We start from the raw sequence: 18,204 nt of genomic DNA, 5'->3' as shown, positions 1-18,204 counted from the left end.
TATACATTAATCTTCACCAGTTACAAGGTGTTTAATGAAATTAAAGTGCCAGATCTACTTCATGCTTGTTTTAGTTTATGCAAACTTTAGGAATTTCACCTGTAGATTAAGAATATGCAAAATGAGAATGGAGCATGTGCAAGAGAATAAAATAAAAGCATCTTTCTTACTGGCATTCATTCTCACTAGTTTGTCTTTCCACGTCAACAATAGAATCAAAATACTTTCTGTGAGCTGCAATGAAATGCCAATATGCCTTCAGCAAAACATACTAAATCCAAGTTAGTAAAATATGAAAATGTTGAAGACGTTTGTATAATTTATCATTGATAACATAGATGACATTTAAGAAAGATAAACTGGATGACTGATTTTTCTCAACACATGCAGATTTTATCCACCTTTTAAAATAATTTTTCTATATTTCTTGGCTAAAGTAGTGTGAAGTCTAACAATTGAAATTTGCTCGTGCTTATCTAATTCTTATAACAGGAAGACGGCTTTGTAAGTTGACTAAACTCTGAGCATTCAATAGTTACCACAGATAATTCTTGGACTGCAAACAGAATTAGAAAACTTCATGTGCTGACCACACAACAAAGAGAACAACAAAACAAGGATTTCATTTCTCATCAATACAATATTCTTTTGAAATATAAGTATCATCCATTATTATAAATATGTACCTGATCATTTTCTAACTCAAAATACAACAATGACATCAATCATCTCAATAAAGTACAATCTAGTTTTCAATTTAGCTTTGGAACTGAAACTACTTCAGTACAACCTCTTCTGAATGAGATACACAGAAAATATAACTTTATTTCTATTTTGGAGACTTCAGATCTTTTGCTTTCACTGACAATATCTTAGCCAGGATCTATGAAGTCAAAATTATTTGCGAAATAGCAATACCACTTAGGCTCATATATCACTTCATAGTGCTTTACAGCACTCTCTAAGCGGTTTACAGAACCAGCATATTGCCCCACTGTCATTTCTCCTATGGTGTTCTAGAGGGTACATTTGTTTTCTTCCATATGTTATTACCTTCATAGGAAATTGCTGACAGTCAACAAATTTGAAATATTGTCATCTTTATGTACAATAGATGGTACTACTGTGTTTCCCCGAAATTAAGACCCAGCTGGAAAAATAAACTCTAGCATGATTTTTCAGGACACTCGTAATATAAGCCCCACCCCAAAAATAAGCCCCAGTTAAGATCATCAGCTAGATGGATGCATATAGTACGGTATTTCCCTGAAAATAAGACCTAACTGAAAAATAAGCCCTAATGCGTCTTTTGGAGCAAAAATTAATATAAGACCCCAGTCTTACTGTTGGAGAAACTCAGTCTAGGTAAAACAGTAGTATCATAAATAAAGATATTTTTTTTAACAAAGTGGGTTATATTTCTAGCACAATATGTCTGTCACCACTTTCAGTTGGCATTACTGCTACAAGCTTTCCCAGTCATATTTAATGACTTGAAATAATGATCCATAATCTGATAAGACATTACTCTGCAGATTGAAAAATCCGTAGCCAAGTAGTGGGATAAGGTGAGATAGGAGCTCACAGAGAGACATTATTGGATGTACTGGGGAATGTTGGTTAAGGTGCTTAGTTTTGGTTTTATTTTATTTTTTATTGTTGTTGTGAGCTACCCAAAGTTGTATTATAGAAGATGGGCAAATATATAAGCATTTTAAGTAAGTAAAATAATAAATATGATTTCAGTGATATATGAGATAGAAGTCAATATGTTTGGATGAACGTTAAGAGTCACATAAAAGTAAAATACAATGGTAACTCAGACAATTAAGAAGTGGGAAACATATTCCCACTGCTGGTCTCATATATTGTTGAACTTCATTCTCTTGAACTGGTGGGAAGAAAAAAGAAAAATCACTTTTTCTTTCCCATTTGTCTCTTTCTTGTTCCATCCAGTAATGCATGAATAAGATTCATAAGAGAATAAGAGAAAACAATAAACTCTCTCTGATTGAAGATACTTTCTTTAAATGATACAAAAGACTAAAGGTGAGTTGCTTGTACATGGCAGCAAAGAAAGTGAAAATATCTGAGGTATCTGTGACAAGGAGAGATTTCAACAAAACGACAATGAAGTTTGCATGCCCAACACATTGCAATATTTCCCCTAACTGACTACATCATCTAGCCATCCCCAAAGCCTAGACTGTTGGCAAAGAACTTATTGGCTTCCAACATAGGCCCTATTTATTCCCAAACATTAAAAAAAAAAAATCTCCAACCATACTAATTTTAAAGCAAAAGTAGTTCGTCTCTCATTTTAAGTATCCTTCATTTTGCAGTCTTTAGTACTCCATATTTGCTACATAGACAGCATGTGATCTATACATTGTTTTTAAAAGCTATTTTAAAAAGATAAAACAAAGAAAGATTTGAGCTTGCTTCTGCAAAAATCCTGCTCAGAGTTAAGTGAACATTATTGATATTTTTATTATTAGCAGAATGTACTGTTTCTCTTGTTGAAAAAATATTATTATATGTTATCTGATGGTTAAAATAAATACTTAATAAAACTTTGTTGGTGTGTTACATTTCCTTCGTGAGACACACACACACACACACACACACACACAGGGACTCCATAGAATCTGAAAACAGCTCTTACCAACAATGATGGATTTAAGTTATTAACAGATCAAAAAAGATGGATGGTCTTCTGCTTTTCTTAATCTTCATCATCATCTAGATCCATTTAAAGATATGTGGTGCACTAACAAAGTTAGTTAAGGTTTCAATAAAATCAGTAAAATAATCTACCCTGTTACCCTGAGTCTGCATTGATCAATAAAATCACTTGTACTAGGAAAGTACTGTTAACCACTGACAATCCTAGCCATTAATATTATTTAACACACCCCTCACAAACTTTAATGAGGATAAAGAACATTTTTGCTCTTCACACTTATAAGATAAGATAACCTTTATTGTCATTTTTATACTCTGGGCACAATGGCACACATCAAAAATGAAATTTAGTTGCCTGCTTTCCAGAGATCTGTATAAACACAACACAAAAGTGATCATTTAAAACTAATCAGGATTTCCCGGGAAGAAGGACACTGAATAATTTCTGCTAAGTTTTCTGTGTGGTTAATAGACGTATTCAGTGACTTTCTTAAAAAAAAAGATAAAACTGAGGTGAAATATATTTGCATATATTCTGGGTGAATTTCTATAGTTTACACCATCAGTAAGAGAAAAAGGAAAGGAAAATAAAAGCTTTCTTCAGATCCTTGAAGCACTGACCATGACTGATAGGATTATTATTTTTTCCTCCAGGTTCAGCATTTATCTTGAATAAATGCTGAACACAAGTGAAAAGATGGGGAAGTGTGAATTTTCATATTTATCCAAAACAGTGCCAAGCTAGTATCTTTCTAGATTTGAATCTGCGACTTGTAGCCAATATGCACCACTCTGATCCCAATAGACTGCTTTTCATTGTATTTTAAGTTTTGCTTTACCTACAGTGTTGGTACAGGCAGGATTTTGAAGAGGCAGAGGAACTAGAGATCAAATTGCCAACATACGCTGGATCATGGAGAAAGCTAGGGAGTTCCAGAAAAACATCTACTTCTGCTTCATTGACTATGCTAAAGCCTTTGATTGTGTGGATCACAACAAATCGTGGCAAGTTCTTAAATGGGAGTACCAGACCATCTTATTTGTCTCTTGAGAAACCTATATGCGGATCAAGAAGCAACAGTGAGAACCGGACACGGAACCACTGATTGGTTCAAAATTGGGAAAGGAATCCAGCAAGGCTGTATTCTGTCGCCCTGCCTATTTAACTTATATGCAGAGCACATCATGAGAAAGGCAGGGCTAGATGAATCAAAAGTTGGAATTAAGATTGCCGGGAGAAATACCAACAATCTAGGATACGCAGATGATACCACTCTAATGGCAGAAAGTGAAGAGGAACTAAAGAGCCTCTTGATGCGGGTGAAGAAGGAGAGTGCAAAAGTTGGCTTGAAACTCAACATTAAGAAAACCAAAATCATGGCATCTGGCCCTCTCAATTCCTGGCAAATAGATGGCGAAAAAATGGAGGTAGTGATAGATTTTATTTTTCTGGGCTCCAAGATCACCACAGATGGGGGCTGCAGCCAAGAAATTAAATACGCTTGCTCCTGGGGAGGAAAGCTATGGCAAATCTGAACAGCATACTAAAAAGCAGAGACATCACCCAGCCAACAAAAGTACATATAGTCAAGGCCATGGTTTTCCCAGTTGCAATGTATGGCTGTGAAAGTTGGACCATAAGAAAGGCTGAGCGCAAAAGAATTGAAGTCTTTGAACTATGGTGCTGGAGAAGACTCCTGCAAGTCTCCTGGACTGCAAGGTGATCAAAACGGTCAGTCCTAGAGGAGATCATCCTGACTGCTCTTTAGAAGGCCAGATCCTAAAGTTGAAATTCAAGTACTTTGTCCACCTAATGAGATGGAAGGACTCACTGGAGAAGAGCCTGATGCTGGGAAAGATTGACAGCAATAGAAGAAGGGGACGACAGAGAATGAGGTGGCTGGATGGAGTCACTGAAGCAGTAATTGGGGATAAGAATGAATTTGTCTTTAATTTATTTCCCTGTCCATCCACTATAGTTCTATTGTTCCTATTAGAAAAATAATGAAATTGAATTTCCCAAATATATGATGGATTTAAACCTCAATATTCTGGTATCCATATCTTCTTCATGCATTTGAAAATCAAATTCTTTCAGTAAGAAACAGAATTTCAAAAAGATGTTCAATCTAGCCAGTAGAGAATTAATATTTGTCACCATCTCAATTAAATCTAGTATGCTTCTTTTTATATTGCTGACCTGAAACACAGGATGGTCAATTGCTCTTGGTAAGCCATTTTCTAAAAGCTAATCAAAAGCAAATTTCTTATTCAAGCAAAGAACTTTTATAACATATCTTTTGCTAACTGCCCATTATTTTGCTAAGAGCAGAAAATAATAATTGTGAGATGAATTTGGTTAGTACCTGTTAGGGTGAGAGAATCTAAACATAATTTAAAAACACAAAACTACAGCTATTGATAATAATATATTACTTTATTAGATGAACATTATCTCTCCTACCATCCAAATTCTTGTATGATGTAATAAAAGAAATCCGTACAGTTTAAACATCCCATTCCTTTTTTACATTTTCAGTTGTATGATTTCTTTATAACTCGGTTGCAGCCAAAATGTTTTTTTAAAAAACTTTGAAAAGAATTCTTTGAAAGAATTGTACTGTACCATGACTAAAATGGTTAGCTTTTTCCTACTCAAAAATACCTTTCAATAATGATTTCAAAGCATTAGGAGAGGAAAATCAGATTTGTATTTTAAAATTATTATATGTATTCACTATCAGAAAAAAAATCTGACATTATATTATTAAATTTTCTTCCTGGGCTGCATCAAGTATTTCCTTTTATTTGTAGTACTATCACTTGAACAGATTTTGGGTCATATCTATATCTATATCTATATCTTATAAAATTTGGATTACTAACAAAGAATTAAGGGAGAATGGGATAGCTATTTCGAGTTTCTTAACTCTCTTCAGCCAAACTTACCCTTCTGAGATTCCAGCTGCATGCTAGGCAGCTGTATTAACCTCTAGACCACAGGCTCTTTCTCACTTTGTCAGCTGTATCAGGGAGGGAAGAGACAGGGGAAGGAGATTTACCTTGAGTGTTTCTTGATGCACCCTGTCGGCCCAAATATGTAAAAAGAAAAAAGAAAAAGAAAGAAGATTTCTTTCTCCCATATTTGGGCCGACAGGGTGCATCAAGAAACACTCAAGGTAAATATCTATATCTATATCTATATCTATATCTATATCTATATCTAATCTATCTATCTATCTATCTATCTATCTATCTATCTAGATAGATAGATAGATAGATAGATAGATAGATAGATAGATAGATAAACAGACAGACAGACAGTCATTTTTTAAACTATGGGCACAATGGCACACATTAAAAATGAAATTTAGTGGCCTGCTCTCAAAAGTGTACACATACATAACACACATTTAAACATACTATATACAACATATGTATAGACCTACACCCTTACATATATGCACATATAAATATTAATCACTATCCATCTTGAATACATAACGGAAGGAGGAAGCTTTAGAGTTCACAAGGTTAATACTATATGGAACAAAACTGTGACTGAATCTGGATGTTCTGCTTCGGATACCACGGAGCCTCCTTTCAGAAGGTTAACAAAGAAAACAGGTCATGAGGAGGATGATTTTGCAGACCCTGCTCAAGCAAGGCTTATGTGCTATGTCCTGGATGGAAGGGAGGGAACTGCCAATAATCTTTTCAGCCATCCTCACCACTCTCTGTACCACTTTCCTATCTGAAATAGTGATGCTTTCAAACCAGACTGTGATGCTGTATGACAGGATGCTTTCGATCGTTCCTCTGTAGAAAGTGGTAAGGATAGGGAAAGGAAGATGTGTTTTTCTCATGTGACACAGAAAATGCAGGCGCTGCTGTGCCCGCTTCACCAGTATCTCACTGCTGAGTGACCAAGCCAGCCTATTTGTTAACTACACATCCAGAAATTTGATGCTGGTAACCATCTCCACAGATGAATTATTAATGCACAGAGAAGTGTGGCTGTGCCTGCCTTTTCTGAAATTGACAATCGAAAAAGACTTTCACTGACAGAAATGGGAAGGGGTCATTTTCACAAATTTGTTTTTCAGCTTGCAAGATCCACCACTATTTCTTCCACTGTCCCACTAGGTTCCCCAGAGCACCAAAGAAGAGTTTTGGAGATAAAAGAAGTAGTAGGGAGAAGGATGAAATTAAGGAACCTGCTTCTTTCTTCTTTCAGCCCTGGAAATATTCAACTCTGGTAAAGTTTTTCCAAGAAGAAAATCATGGTTCTTACTCAATGAAAACAAAGCTCTGAAAATCAATAAAATTAAAAAAAAGAAACCAGATATCCTAATTAAATAAATTAAATATGAGTGCAACACTCATTTTTAGATGTTATTCAGAATATTCAACAGATGTTACAGTACATTGTCTCATATGACAGGCTAAAAGTAAAGGTTAATATAAGGTTGCAGATTCAAACAGTTTATATCAAAGCACCATCCACAGAAAAGGTTTGAGTGAAGAATGTTAAGACCATGGCAAGTATATAAGAGATTATTTTTTTTCAAAACAAGCACCTTCACAGAAAGTACAAAAACAAACAAAGAAAGTGGTAGACCTCAAGGACTCTTAAAAGAATTATTTAAAATATTGTGTTGTTGAAACATTTACTTTGGGACCTGATGAATAAAAATAACATGTCAGAAATGGACTAGCTGATTCTTTCTTCCATTCCACATACCTGGAGCAGACTACAATGGTATCAGTTTGACAATTTACAGATCTTAATATCCCTACATAAATGACATTCAACACAAGATCATTAGACACATGCACATGGCATGATATACATATTGTCGTTTGCTTCCCTACAGATACCATACCCTAACGACTTTTCATTGCTCACTACATGACTGCAAAGAAGTACTTCTGTCCTTTAGATGCTCTGTCCAAGTTTTTAGAATACAAGCAAACTAAGATTGTAAAATCACAAAAACTGAGATAACTACTATCCAGGAATAGAAGGCAACAAGAAAGATGAACTAGAAGAATGCTTTCCTTCTATACTATTTCCCCAAGCACCTCCAGTTTGTGTACATGTTAAACAGATCATTTTAATTTTAATGTTACAGTGGATAAAGAGTATTAAATACATGTAGACAGTGGAGTGATTCAAATATATGAACAACCGGTTCTCTCTGTGGATGCTGCTTCTGGAAGTCTATTCTGGGCCTGGGCAATAAAAAATTAGCTACTGGTTCTGCCAAAGTGGTGCAAACCAGCTGAATCCCACCATTGCATGTAGAACAATGATATTAACCTGTCCTGAATCAATGCTATTTCTTTAAATCAAGTTTAAATTTTCTCTTTGCCATAACCATGTCTTTGTCCTTTGCAAATGCCAATTGGAACTGCCTTTAAAACAATATATTTATACAAAGATCACATATAAATACTTTAGATACACATAAAGCAAATAATATATTGCTAGAGTGGTTATATGTAAAGTAAGAGCAGACTTCAATGATCACTTTTAGATACAGCTTAAAGCAGCTGGCATTCAAACTCCTAATATAACTTGTGAGAAAAGATTCTTACCTGTAAATAAGATTCTAATCCCTGCCGACGCTGTTCCAAAACTTTGGGTACCCAGTTCCTCACATGCTTTGAAGGGATTTCTGGAGTTCTTATGAATTTTTTAAGCTAAAAAATATGAGCAAATAAATAAACTCTCCGATCAATATAACAGATTCTTTAAAAATAAAAACTTACAAAAAGAGAAATAAACAAATTGGGAAAGAAGACAAAAAATCAATAAACTAAGCGTTGTTATGAAAAACCTCTATGACTGTAAGTGGGTTTATTCAATTACAAAAGGTATTGGTACTGCAAATTTGAAATAAACACTTGTAACAGTTAACAGATTGGGCAATTTCTTAAGTTGGGACTAAATATTTTGTCAGCTAAATAATAACTAACCAATGTACAACTCTAATACAACTCTAAAGAATGGACTTTAACTCCTATTTTAGCATGCACTCTTGAGCATTTTTAAAAACAAACCTTGAAACTATTATATGGTCAAAATGAAATTTGTTTTTTTTTCTCTCTTGCAGGATGGGTGGTTTAGAAAATAGCAAATACAGACAAAAGGTTTGGTTTTGAGAGAATAGCTTAGGGCAATAAATTCATAAACTGAAAAATAAGGAGCAGAACAAAAAAATTGAATGAATTAAGTCTCAGAGATTATAGGACAGGGCAGACTGATTGGCATCAATATGAATAAGTATATATATTATTGTTCTTCTCCTTTTTTGGGTAGTGGAAATTATCTCAATGAACAATTGTGACTTTCCATTCAGACTTCTTAATTTGACAGAATTCAAAGTAGCTGACAAGAATATAAAACTAAAAAACCTATGAATTCATTTATTGCATAAATTATGTGCACAGATTTCAAGTTCAAATGATAATCAAAATCATTAACCAATACTCAAAGTGTGCATTTCCAAAATTTGCCAAGGTTGACACATATAGATTAGAGACAAATTATATTAATTTCAAAACAAAAGAAAATCACTTTTAACCAACATGCGATATAGTCTTACTTTCCAATGTTCTGAGTAGTATTTAAATTTATTTTTGTAATGAAGCAACAAGGAATCTGCTTATTGTCTGAGATCTTCTAATGGCACAAGTGTTGCTCAACAATACCCAACAATTACTCAAAAGCACATCCCATTCTTATATGATTTTTCAGAGGCTGTGGATGGGTATGCTCTTGTACAACTTCTGGATGTCGTGCAAGAGGGCTGTGCTGTTGCATGACTCTGGAGCTTGTGTAAATCCTGAAAGAATGGGATGTGCTTTCGTTTGGTTTTGGAGGCTACAGAGGCTGTGAAAGGGCGTTCTCTAAAGACACTTCAAAAACAAAAGCTTTGTGTGACCTGAAACTGCCTTAGGTAAGCTGCAGGGGCCTATCAACGGAAAGAGAACGTAAGTGGCAAGCAGCAGATCCTGGGGAGCATTGTGCTGTGGGGCAATCACACAGGTGCAAGGTGGCCTGTTTGAGTAGCATCAGTGTGGTAGGGCTGAAGTTGAGGCCTGGCATGCTAAAGACCTAGAACAGAGGTCTCCAACCTTTTGGGCACCAAGGACCGGTTACATGGAGAGAGGCTTGTTTGTGCGGCCCGGTTGCTGGCATGCCACGGACCAATCCCAGCCCCCCGACCAGGGGTTGGGGACCCCTGCCCTAGAAGGCTGAAGTTGAGGCCTCCTCTACTTTAGGCCCAGCCTCAGTGCTACCACAGACTGACACTGTTCAGTGAGATCTAGATGAGGGGAAGATAATTATTTTTCCTCTGTGTGTGTGTATGTGTGTGCGACACACCAGCAGAGTAGTTAGGTATTTTCTGAATTTTTGACATGTCAAACCCAAAAGGTTTGCCGTCACTGTGCTAGGGCCATAAGATCTGGCCTGCAAAATTGTGGACAACTGCTAAACAGCAGCAAAGAATAATAGAAAACTTCAATGCTTGCCATCTAGTGGTTGTCCACATTTCTACAGCTTTTATATAGCAGTTCTACTGTGCATCTCAAAGTGAAAAAATTATGATTGGCTGAAGTATGAAAGAATCTTCTACAATTACTAAATTATGGCTTTCTGTTGACTGATTTATAGCCAAATAGGTAAGTCAATATGAATCAATTCCTGTCCACAGTTTATTTATGTTTTTAAAATGGAAAAGCAGGATATAAATATTAGCAAAATCGATTTCTCTCCAAAAAAACTATAAGGGATCTGGTGATTGTGGCATATCTGGACAGTTTTGGCTATTAAGTGCCCTTGGATAAGCTACTATTTTACTGTAGATGAGAGACCTATACTTCCTTGTCTCATTAGCAAGAATAATACCTATATATCAGAATTCCAATAAAGGGTAGCATATAAAGTAACATTAAATCATTTTATATACAAAACAGGTTGCATTAGAAATAAAAATTAAAGTAAAAAGAAAGATAACAAATATAGTTATAGTTAAAATGAGAAGTACTCTCCAGGTATTTTATCAATTCAAAAATTGTGTGAAGGAGTGGAGATCAAAAGTCAAAAGGACATTCAAACTCCAATTTGACTTTGACATGTAATGCCCACGGGGCTAGAGTAATTTACATTTCATCTTTCATCTTGAGGAGATGTCATCTGACTAAAAGCTGTGTCAACAAATGTTTCAAGGCAGATTTGAATATCAGAGAGAGAGAGAGAGAGAGAGAGAGAGAGAGAGAGAGAGAGAGAGAGAGAGAGAGAGAGAGAGAGAGAGAGAGCGCGCGCTACTGTTCAGGAAGGAGTTCACAATTTATAGTTGCTCATTTAAACCAGATTTCCATAATCTGGTGGTGTTTCTACAACTACTATTTCTGATAGGCATGTGAAAAGCTCCAATATGATAATGTTCTGATAAACTTAAGCAGATCTGAATTTGTTAAAGATCATGACTGAGTCACAATGATAGCACAGCCAACCTATGTCTCTCTTTAAATATGGAAACTGGTGATTCATATAGGATTGGGAAAGCCCACAATTTCCTGGCATGGATTTTAGTTCTTCTGGATTTCAGCTTTAAATGGGATAGTAAGTCAGCAATGTATTTCTGAAACCACAATGCTACAAATGGTGAACAAATCAATCATAATACATGACAGTAACCAAAATTTAAGTTTAAATAATTAAATATATTTTAATCTCACAATTTAGGCCACATAGACCCAACAGCTTTACTATGCTTCCCTGCGATACTGGAGCTGGTAAGAAATCAGATGAATTTAAATCTTGCTGCCATCATGTGCATCTTTGCTGAGTTTCCAAATTGCGTCTGTGATTGCTGTTACCCATACTGTTTTAATGTGCAACTTTCTAAAGGACATGATTTAAGGACTTCCACGTTTCGATGGTCAATCAGTTGACCAACTCACATAAAAAAGAAAAAAATCTGCAGAAATGATAGTTCCATTCTTCCTGGCAACCAAGAGAAAAATGAGGAGTGGATAAAAGTAAGATCAAAGGGGATAATTCCAGAGGAAACCTGCAGGAACAACCGGAGCCAAGAGATTGCTGGCATGGAACACCTAATTCAGACACATCAGCATGCCCTGCATTTGTTGGAGACATCATCTTGTCATGAGATATTAAGGAAAACACCTCTTCTGATATGCATTTTAAGTTACCTCAGCTGCGAGAGAACATTGTAACGTAAGCAAACACATGTAGGCATGTCCGCAGAAAGCAGATAGTGAGCCATCATTGCATCAGAGCAAGCAGGCAGTGTGGACTTGTCTTCAAGTTAGGATAAAACACTGTTCAAAATTAGTAGCAAACCAAAGTTGATAAGCAGAAAGAAAACCTGACGTGAAAACTCCCATTCTGCCTAGAAGAACTGGATATGATCAGTGAGCATAAAATAGTGGCTGCTGAAGAAGAAAGAAGGAGATTAAAATGCTATTTCTATAAACTACATGCAGGGTTTTGCTGCACATCCCACTTTGTAAAGCAATGCTTGGAAAATAATGAGGTTGTCACATTGGCTGCAGGAGGGAACCTCAAATGGCTGGCTCAAGATCAATGCTTCTACCCAGTACAGTTTGAAAAAGTGGCATGGCATTGAGAGCAGCTCCTACTCCTACTTAGCCTTTCCCTCTGAAAAAAGAGGTAGATAGAGTTGGATTTTCTCTCAAAAAGACTGGATAGAGGGGAGCACCAGCTCCGAATTACTGAAATTTAATTTTTTTTCTTTTCTATTTGTTTGCCCTTTGCTTGATCATCTAGTAGTAATGAATGCAGAGAGAACTAACACCCCCCCCCAAAAAAAAGATGGCAAAAAAGACAAAAAAAAAAAAATAGTCCAACTACCACCTAGCTTTGGCTGAGGGCCTGGACTGAATTTTATCTGGGTCGGTGGGCCTCTATATAAAAAAAGTAGTACCCCATGCTTGATCTGAAGAGAATGGAAAACCTTACTTTCTCTGTGCAGACAAGATATTTGTTTTTTAATCCAACCTACTTACTTACCTACCTATCTACCTATCTTTAATTGTTCAACAGTGGACAGTATTGCAAGTAAAATAAAACTTCCTTATCATATTCAGAAATAAAATGAAGTTATTACTTGGGAATGAATGGAAATAGGCTACAGATAGTATTACCTGAACAATTTGTACACTATACTTACTTTTTTATGGAGAGCATGAAATTCACTATATCTTTTTTCAACAAAATGCTTTCTTCCATTCATTAGTACCTCTATCTTAAAGACCTGTGAAAATAAAAGATTACTTTAATATATTTCCTGATATGTTTGCTTTGTGATCGATTTCTTTGCTTTAATTATTGTAGCCAATCTTTTCTACCTCTCAAAACCCCACCACACTCAGGAGATACCAGGATGCAACATTGATTAACGAGCACTCTGATGCCTTTAACCAAGTGTTTCTTTAAATCCATCTAAGGATTAAAATGTTTAATGCCTAAAAAAACTATTTTATTACACCACTCTTATTCCTAGACATTACCTTATCTGCATTTTGCAACTGAATATCCATGAATATATTTTATCCCACAGGCAATGTGGTGATGGAATTTTATTTTAAAAATGCAAAATAACTGAGAAACAATTGTGCTTTTTCTGATCACATATTACATACAGTACATTCACAACATACAGTGATAGGTATCCCATAGGCTACTCTACTTTTTTGTATCTTTACTGCATGAGATATAAATACAAAGACTACATTATAGGTTAATTTCTGCCCTAACCTATATACTCATGTTTAGTCTCAGCTGGACTTTTTTTAAGTGTTTAAACTACTTTAAAAAATGTGGTGCTGACTTGTTTTCTTAGCATGATGAGTATGACAGCTTTGGATGCTGTCTGTACAAGGTTGAAAGGCCAGATGAAGCAGCTCTGTAGATCCACTAATTAGTAGCCACTAACATGACATTTTCTTGATTTTCAGGTCACTGGGTCAAATCTTTAGGGCAGGTGACAAAAAATATCTCACAATGCTTATGAAAACACAACCTAGTGAAACCAAGATCAGAAAATTGCATAAGACAATCTATTTACAATGAGTAAATATTCTTATCTTCAGAAAAAAAAAGAAAAATAGATTGAGAGAGTGGATAATATATACAGGAGATTTCTAAGTCTAAAACTGTGTTAAGCAAACCTTCTTTTTGTGACATGATTTTGTGGAATAATGTTAGTTATTTTACAAAAAAGAGAACTATGTAACTTTGTCTGTTACAGTTATCTAAGCTTTTTGTGGATAAAACCACATTTACTTAGAAATGGAAGCCAGCTGAGAGATTGACAAGTTACTCGGAATGTATTCAAGCTTGTTGTCTCAAGGAAGTGGACAAGACTTCCCCCAAGATTGCCTCCATCATTTGGGGATGTGATCGTTGTTCTGCATGACTAATATTTCTAACACAATTTCAGTAATAAGATAGGGAACAATTGTAAAAGAGTATCTATATTTCAAGAACTTTCAAAAGAATGAATTTTGGTGAAATGTATTTATGTGAAAATTTGCAACTTTATTTTGTTTGTAAATCATTTAATATCTATACCAAATTAGGTTTACACAATGCACTAAGCTGTAATATGGTTTCATTTTAGCTTGGTGTATTCTATGAACCCAGCCCAATTTGTAAGTCATGGTTTATGATTTAACACTATTGATGAACCCAGACAGAAAACACATTAAACAAATACAACATATCAATTATGGGTGAACTGGAACAACAAACTTATCTAGGTAGTACAGTGGTAACTAGGTGGCATCAATTGATCATCTAGTAAATGAAAGTTTAGAGCAGGCTGGTTTTCTTTATATAGTATGGCTTTTGAATCAAGGAAGTAAGCTATAGTAAATCTTTTGGGGGGCAATGCGGATGCCTCAGCAAAAAACTCTTATCAAAGTTCAGGATCAATGGTCAAAATTCATAAACATTTTTTAAGTTGGAAAATAATTTGGGATTTCCATATTGTATGTATGGTCTGAAACTTCTGTATGTCGGGGATTGTTTTCTTGAATAGATATGGCTTAATACTATTACCCATATGTTACTAAATTCTATATCTCGGGTATTTTACTTTTCAAAATCCCCTTTCATAACTGTAAACTAATTGCATTCAGATTGTAGAGTTCATATGCTGTACAGTACAGAGACATAATGCAGTTTATTTGGCTTTAGTTTAATATGTTATGTGAATCTAATAATCATAATTAGTTAACTATAAATTATAATTTAGTATGTTTTATAAACCTAGTCAATTGTGGTTTCTTTAAAAACCCAGGAGTAAAACAAACCATGGCTTACTGTGATATATGAACATTGTTTCTCTTCTTAGCAGATTAGCTACCAGCAACAATACAATTTGTTTTTCAACAGACATTACATCTTTATTGTAATTTTATTATTCTAATTCTTCAAATTTGAGGTATGTTGCTAAGAACAGTTAAAATTAGCTTTAGGATATTCAAAATTCTTAAAATACTGGTCATACTGAAAACGTCTTACTTCAAGAGTCTTAAGAATTTGCCACATGACAAATGCATACATCAAATCATAGCATGTTCAATTACCTGGACCTTGAAAAAATAAGATCCAGCAGTTGTAATAAAATCACATTGTGTTGAGCTTTTTGCAAAGGAAATTTTATATTTGGAAGATCTGTACCAAAAAGGAAATGTTTCTATTCTTGAACAAGCATACACAATTTTATAAATACAACATATGGATCGCTGTTAAAATACAGGTTGCAGCAGCTATTTGCCCAAATGAAAAAATAGTTTGCAAATTTCAGTAAATTATAAAATACTATTTAGTTCTTTAAGAATGATACGAGAGGTAGAAGGAAATCCCACACGAAGAAATATCAGACATGATTATTTTTGTATTTATGATATTTCTCTATTCCAAAGCAATTGAAATTAATGTTACAAATTGATGCCATGGATCTAAGTCTGTAATGTTCACATAATCATTAATTGTTTAATAGAAATAATTTGTTTTAACTAAAACTGCAGGTTGCTTTTATCTTATGAGGCATACAAATTATTTCTCTCCCATATATTATCATATGAATGCACAATAGAATTAAATTCTATTAGAACATTCATATATTTTCTGATCTATAATGAGAGTTGGGTTTGCTCCTTACACGTTCACGATCATCTCTGAACAAAAAAGAGTGTCCATATAGCGCTGCATAAAGACTAAGAATAATCCATAATCACTTCCATTTTACAATTTTTGAACAAAAAAAGCTAATGTATAGATTTAATATGCACATCCTTATTAAAGTAATAACTTGAGAACTGGGACTATGGAGATTTGGTTCACACAATGCACCAAGTTCTTACAGAATAATCTACATTTGTTTAAGTTCTCAGGACACACTAAGCCAACATTTTATGATTCATATGTTTCTTGTGTTATTTTCAATCTAAGCAGTCTGTTAGATTGAAATATTTTCCCACTGTACTAAAGCTATTTTTTTCCTCCTTAAATCTGTTTTTTATAACTTTTCTTCCCAAGAAAAATCACAGCTTGTGGCAGAACTTTTCATACAGATCATGGCAAAGAATATCTATTAACAACAAACACATATAAATGTATCTTTCAAACCATATTTCCCTCTCCATCAATGTGTGTAACTTTAAAGTTGGGGGTGGAATTCATCATGGGTATTTAACCTATTATATAATTTGGCTCTTTTAGCAAGCAATAAAGAACTTCAATGACTATATTCTGCCTTTTAAAGGTATAATTCGTAAATGCAGCAGATAGAACAGATTATATTTATAACTCTTTGACAGTCAAATGAACGTTCTTTCTCTTTCCCACAATAAAAGTGCATTCAGTTCTCAAAACTTTCTTTCTACATGGAACCAATAGTTGATAGGGGAAATAATTAGCCATTTAACTTATATAAATGAAGAACAGTGTGTGAAGACTTACACTTTTCTTAGATTAACATGCCTAAAATAGGCATTTTATCTCATAACTTTCAAAAGATGGAGAAGACATGCTGAGACCTATTAAAGTCCTATTTGAAAAATTCTTTGTGACAAATCATAGCAGAGTTCTTTATAGGTTTTGATAAATATATTTAACTTGTCTTCATTTAAAGAGAAAATTTAACACAGAATAGTAAATCATTGTCTGATTACCCATGGTAATAAATATATTATAAACCATTATAATAAATACATTATAAACAATAGCAAGTTTGGAAAGCAATCTATTTCCCAACACTTTAGTACAAAACAACATTCCCAATTTTTAAAGGTCCTGTTTGGAGTTAACGCCAAAGAAAGAAGAATATTACCTTAAACTAGAATTTAGTGGTAAATGGATAAGCTTCTATAATCTGAGAAAAATCATAGGCTTTTATAATTCAACTTTCTTTTGCTCTCTCTACATATCTTGGAGCAGTAGTTAACAGGATTCAGTTTTTATTTTTACAGTTCCTAGCTTGTTATTGAACCAAAAAATCATCATTTAAAACTTGCCAACAATTTAAATGTATCCAGCCAAATGATGCAAATATTGAAAGTTATTTGAAGCAAAACCTTCAGTACAGGGGAGCAACTCTGAGCTTCCATTTATATACTGTATGTAGCTTAAAATACCTTCAAGCTGAACACCTGTAACTTGGATCTGTGCAATCTTCTGGTAGAGCTACAGAAATTATTTATCCCTGCTGTTTTCTGGATTTTCCTCTCTAATTCCTATTCTAAAAATCAATTCTGCATATAATATTGACCAGTAAATCAGACTTGATCTTACTCATGTCTGACACTGGCCAAATGGAGGAGTGCTATTTTTTGGAATCATAATTTTATTTTAAAAAGATGTCTGTGTATGGGGATTTTAGAGTGTCAAAATAATGAAGGAAATACTAGGTGTACAGTTATGGAAATAGGCTGGAATTCTTCAATATATATTTGTGTTCTATATATAGTACAAACATATTGAAATTTTTAAAAAAACAAAAACAAATTTGAATTTCAAACTTAAATAAAAAGAACAACAAAAAAGTATCAGTAGAGATGTACCCAGTGTATCAAGCAATTAGATATTTGCAAATGAACTTTACTCAACATTACTACATCTTGGCTGAATACTAATGAAGTTAATCTGCATTTTTATTGGCTACCTGTATCCATTGCCTATCACCACAACTAATTCCCTTTAGACCAAAATTTCTCATAGACACTTAGTGCTCCAGCTCAACACATTTTATACAATAAAAACTGAAGAAACATAGCAGAATGTAGCTGATTGATGGAAGCAAGCAAGTCTTTTTAATTAAGCTGAACTTAATTAAGGTACAACAAAAAAGAATACCACTATTTTATATTATAAACAAATACATACTGTCAAATATAACAGAAAGATACTTTGTTTTTTTAAGTTAGTGAATACTGAAATATCTTGGCATAGAA

The 18,204-nt window shown here is 34.3% G+C and overlaps 1 protein-coding gene across 3 annotated transcripts in view; it reads right to left on the bottom strand.

Moving 5' to 3' along the window:
* Positions 1–18,204, bottom strand: part of SNX24 (sorting nexin 24) — a 76,699-nt gene that overhangs the window by 25,895 nt on the left and 32,600 nt on the right. For 2 of the 3 annotated variants that reach the window (XM_039329848.1, XM_039329849.1), the window contains 2 exons: positions 12,915–12,998; positions 8,287–8,391 (listed from right to left, as the gene is read on the bottom strand). In XM_039329848.1, coding sequence (XP_039185782.1) covers positions 8,287–8,391; positions 12,915–12,998 — 189 coding nt within the window. Of the gene's footprint in view, positions 1–8,286; positions 8,392–12,914; positions 12,999–13,574; positions 13,769–18,204 lie in introns of those variants that run through there. The other variant, XM_039329851.1, reaches the window with a different exon arrangement.

This window comes from Crotalus tigris, unplaced genomic scaffold, assembly GCF_016545835.1.
Source record: "Crotalus tigris isolate CLP2741 ecotype Arizona unplaced genomic scaffold, ASM1654583v1 scf7180000024419.1143555, whole genome shotgun sequence".
Lineage (NCBI taxonomy): Eukaryota > Metazoa > Chordata > Lepidosauria > Squamata > Viperidae > Crotalus > Crotalus tigris.
This window is presented reverse-complemented; position numbering and strand designations above follow the sequence as displayed.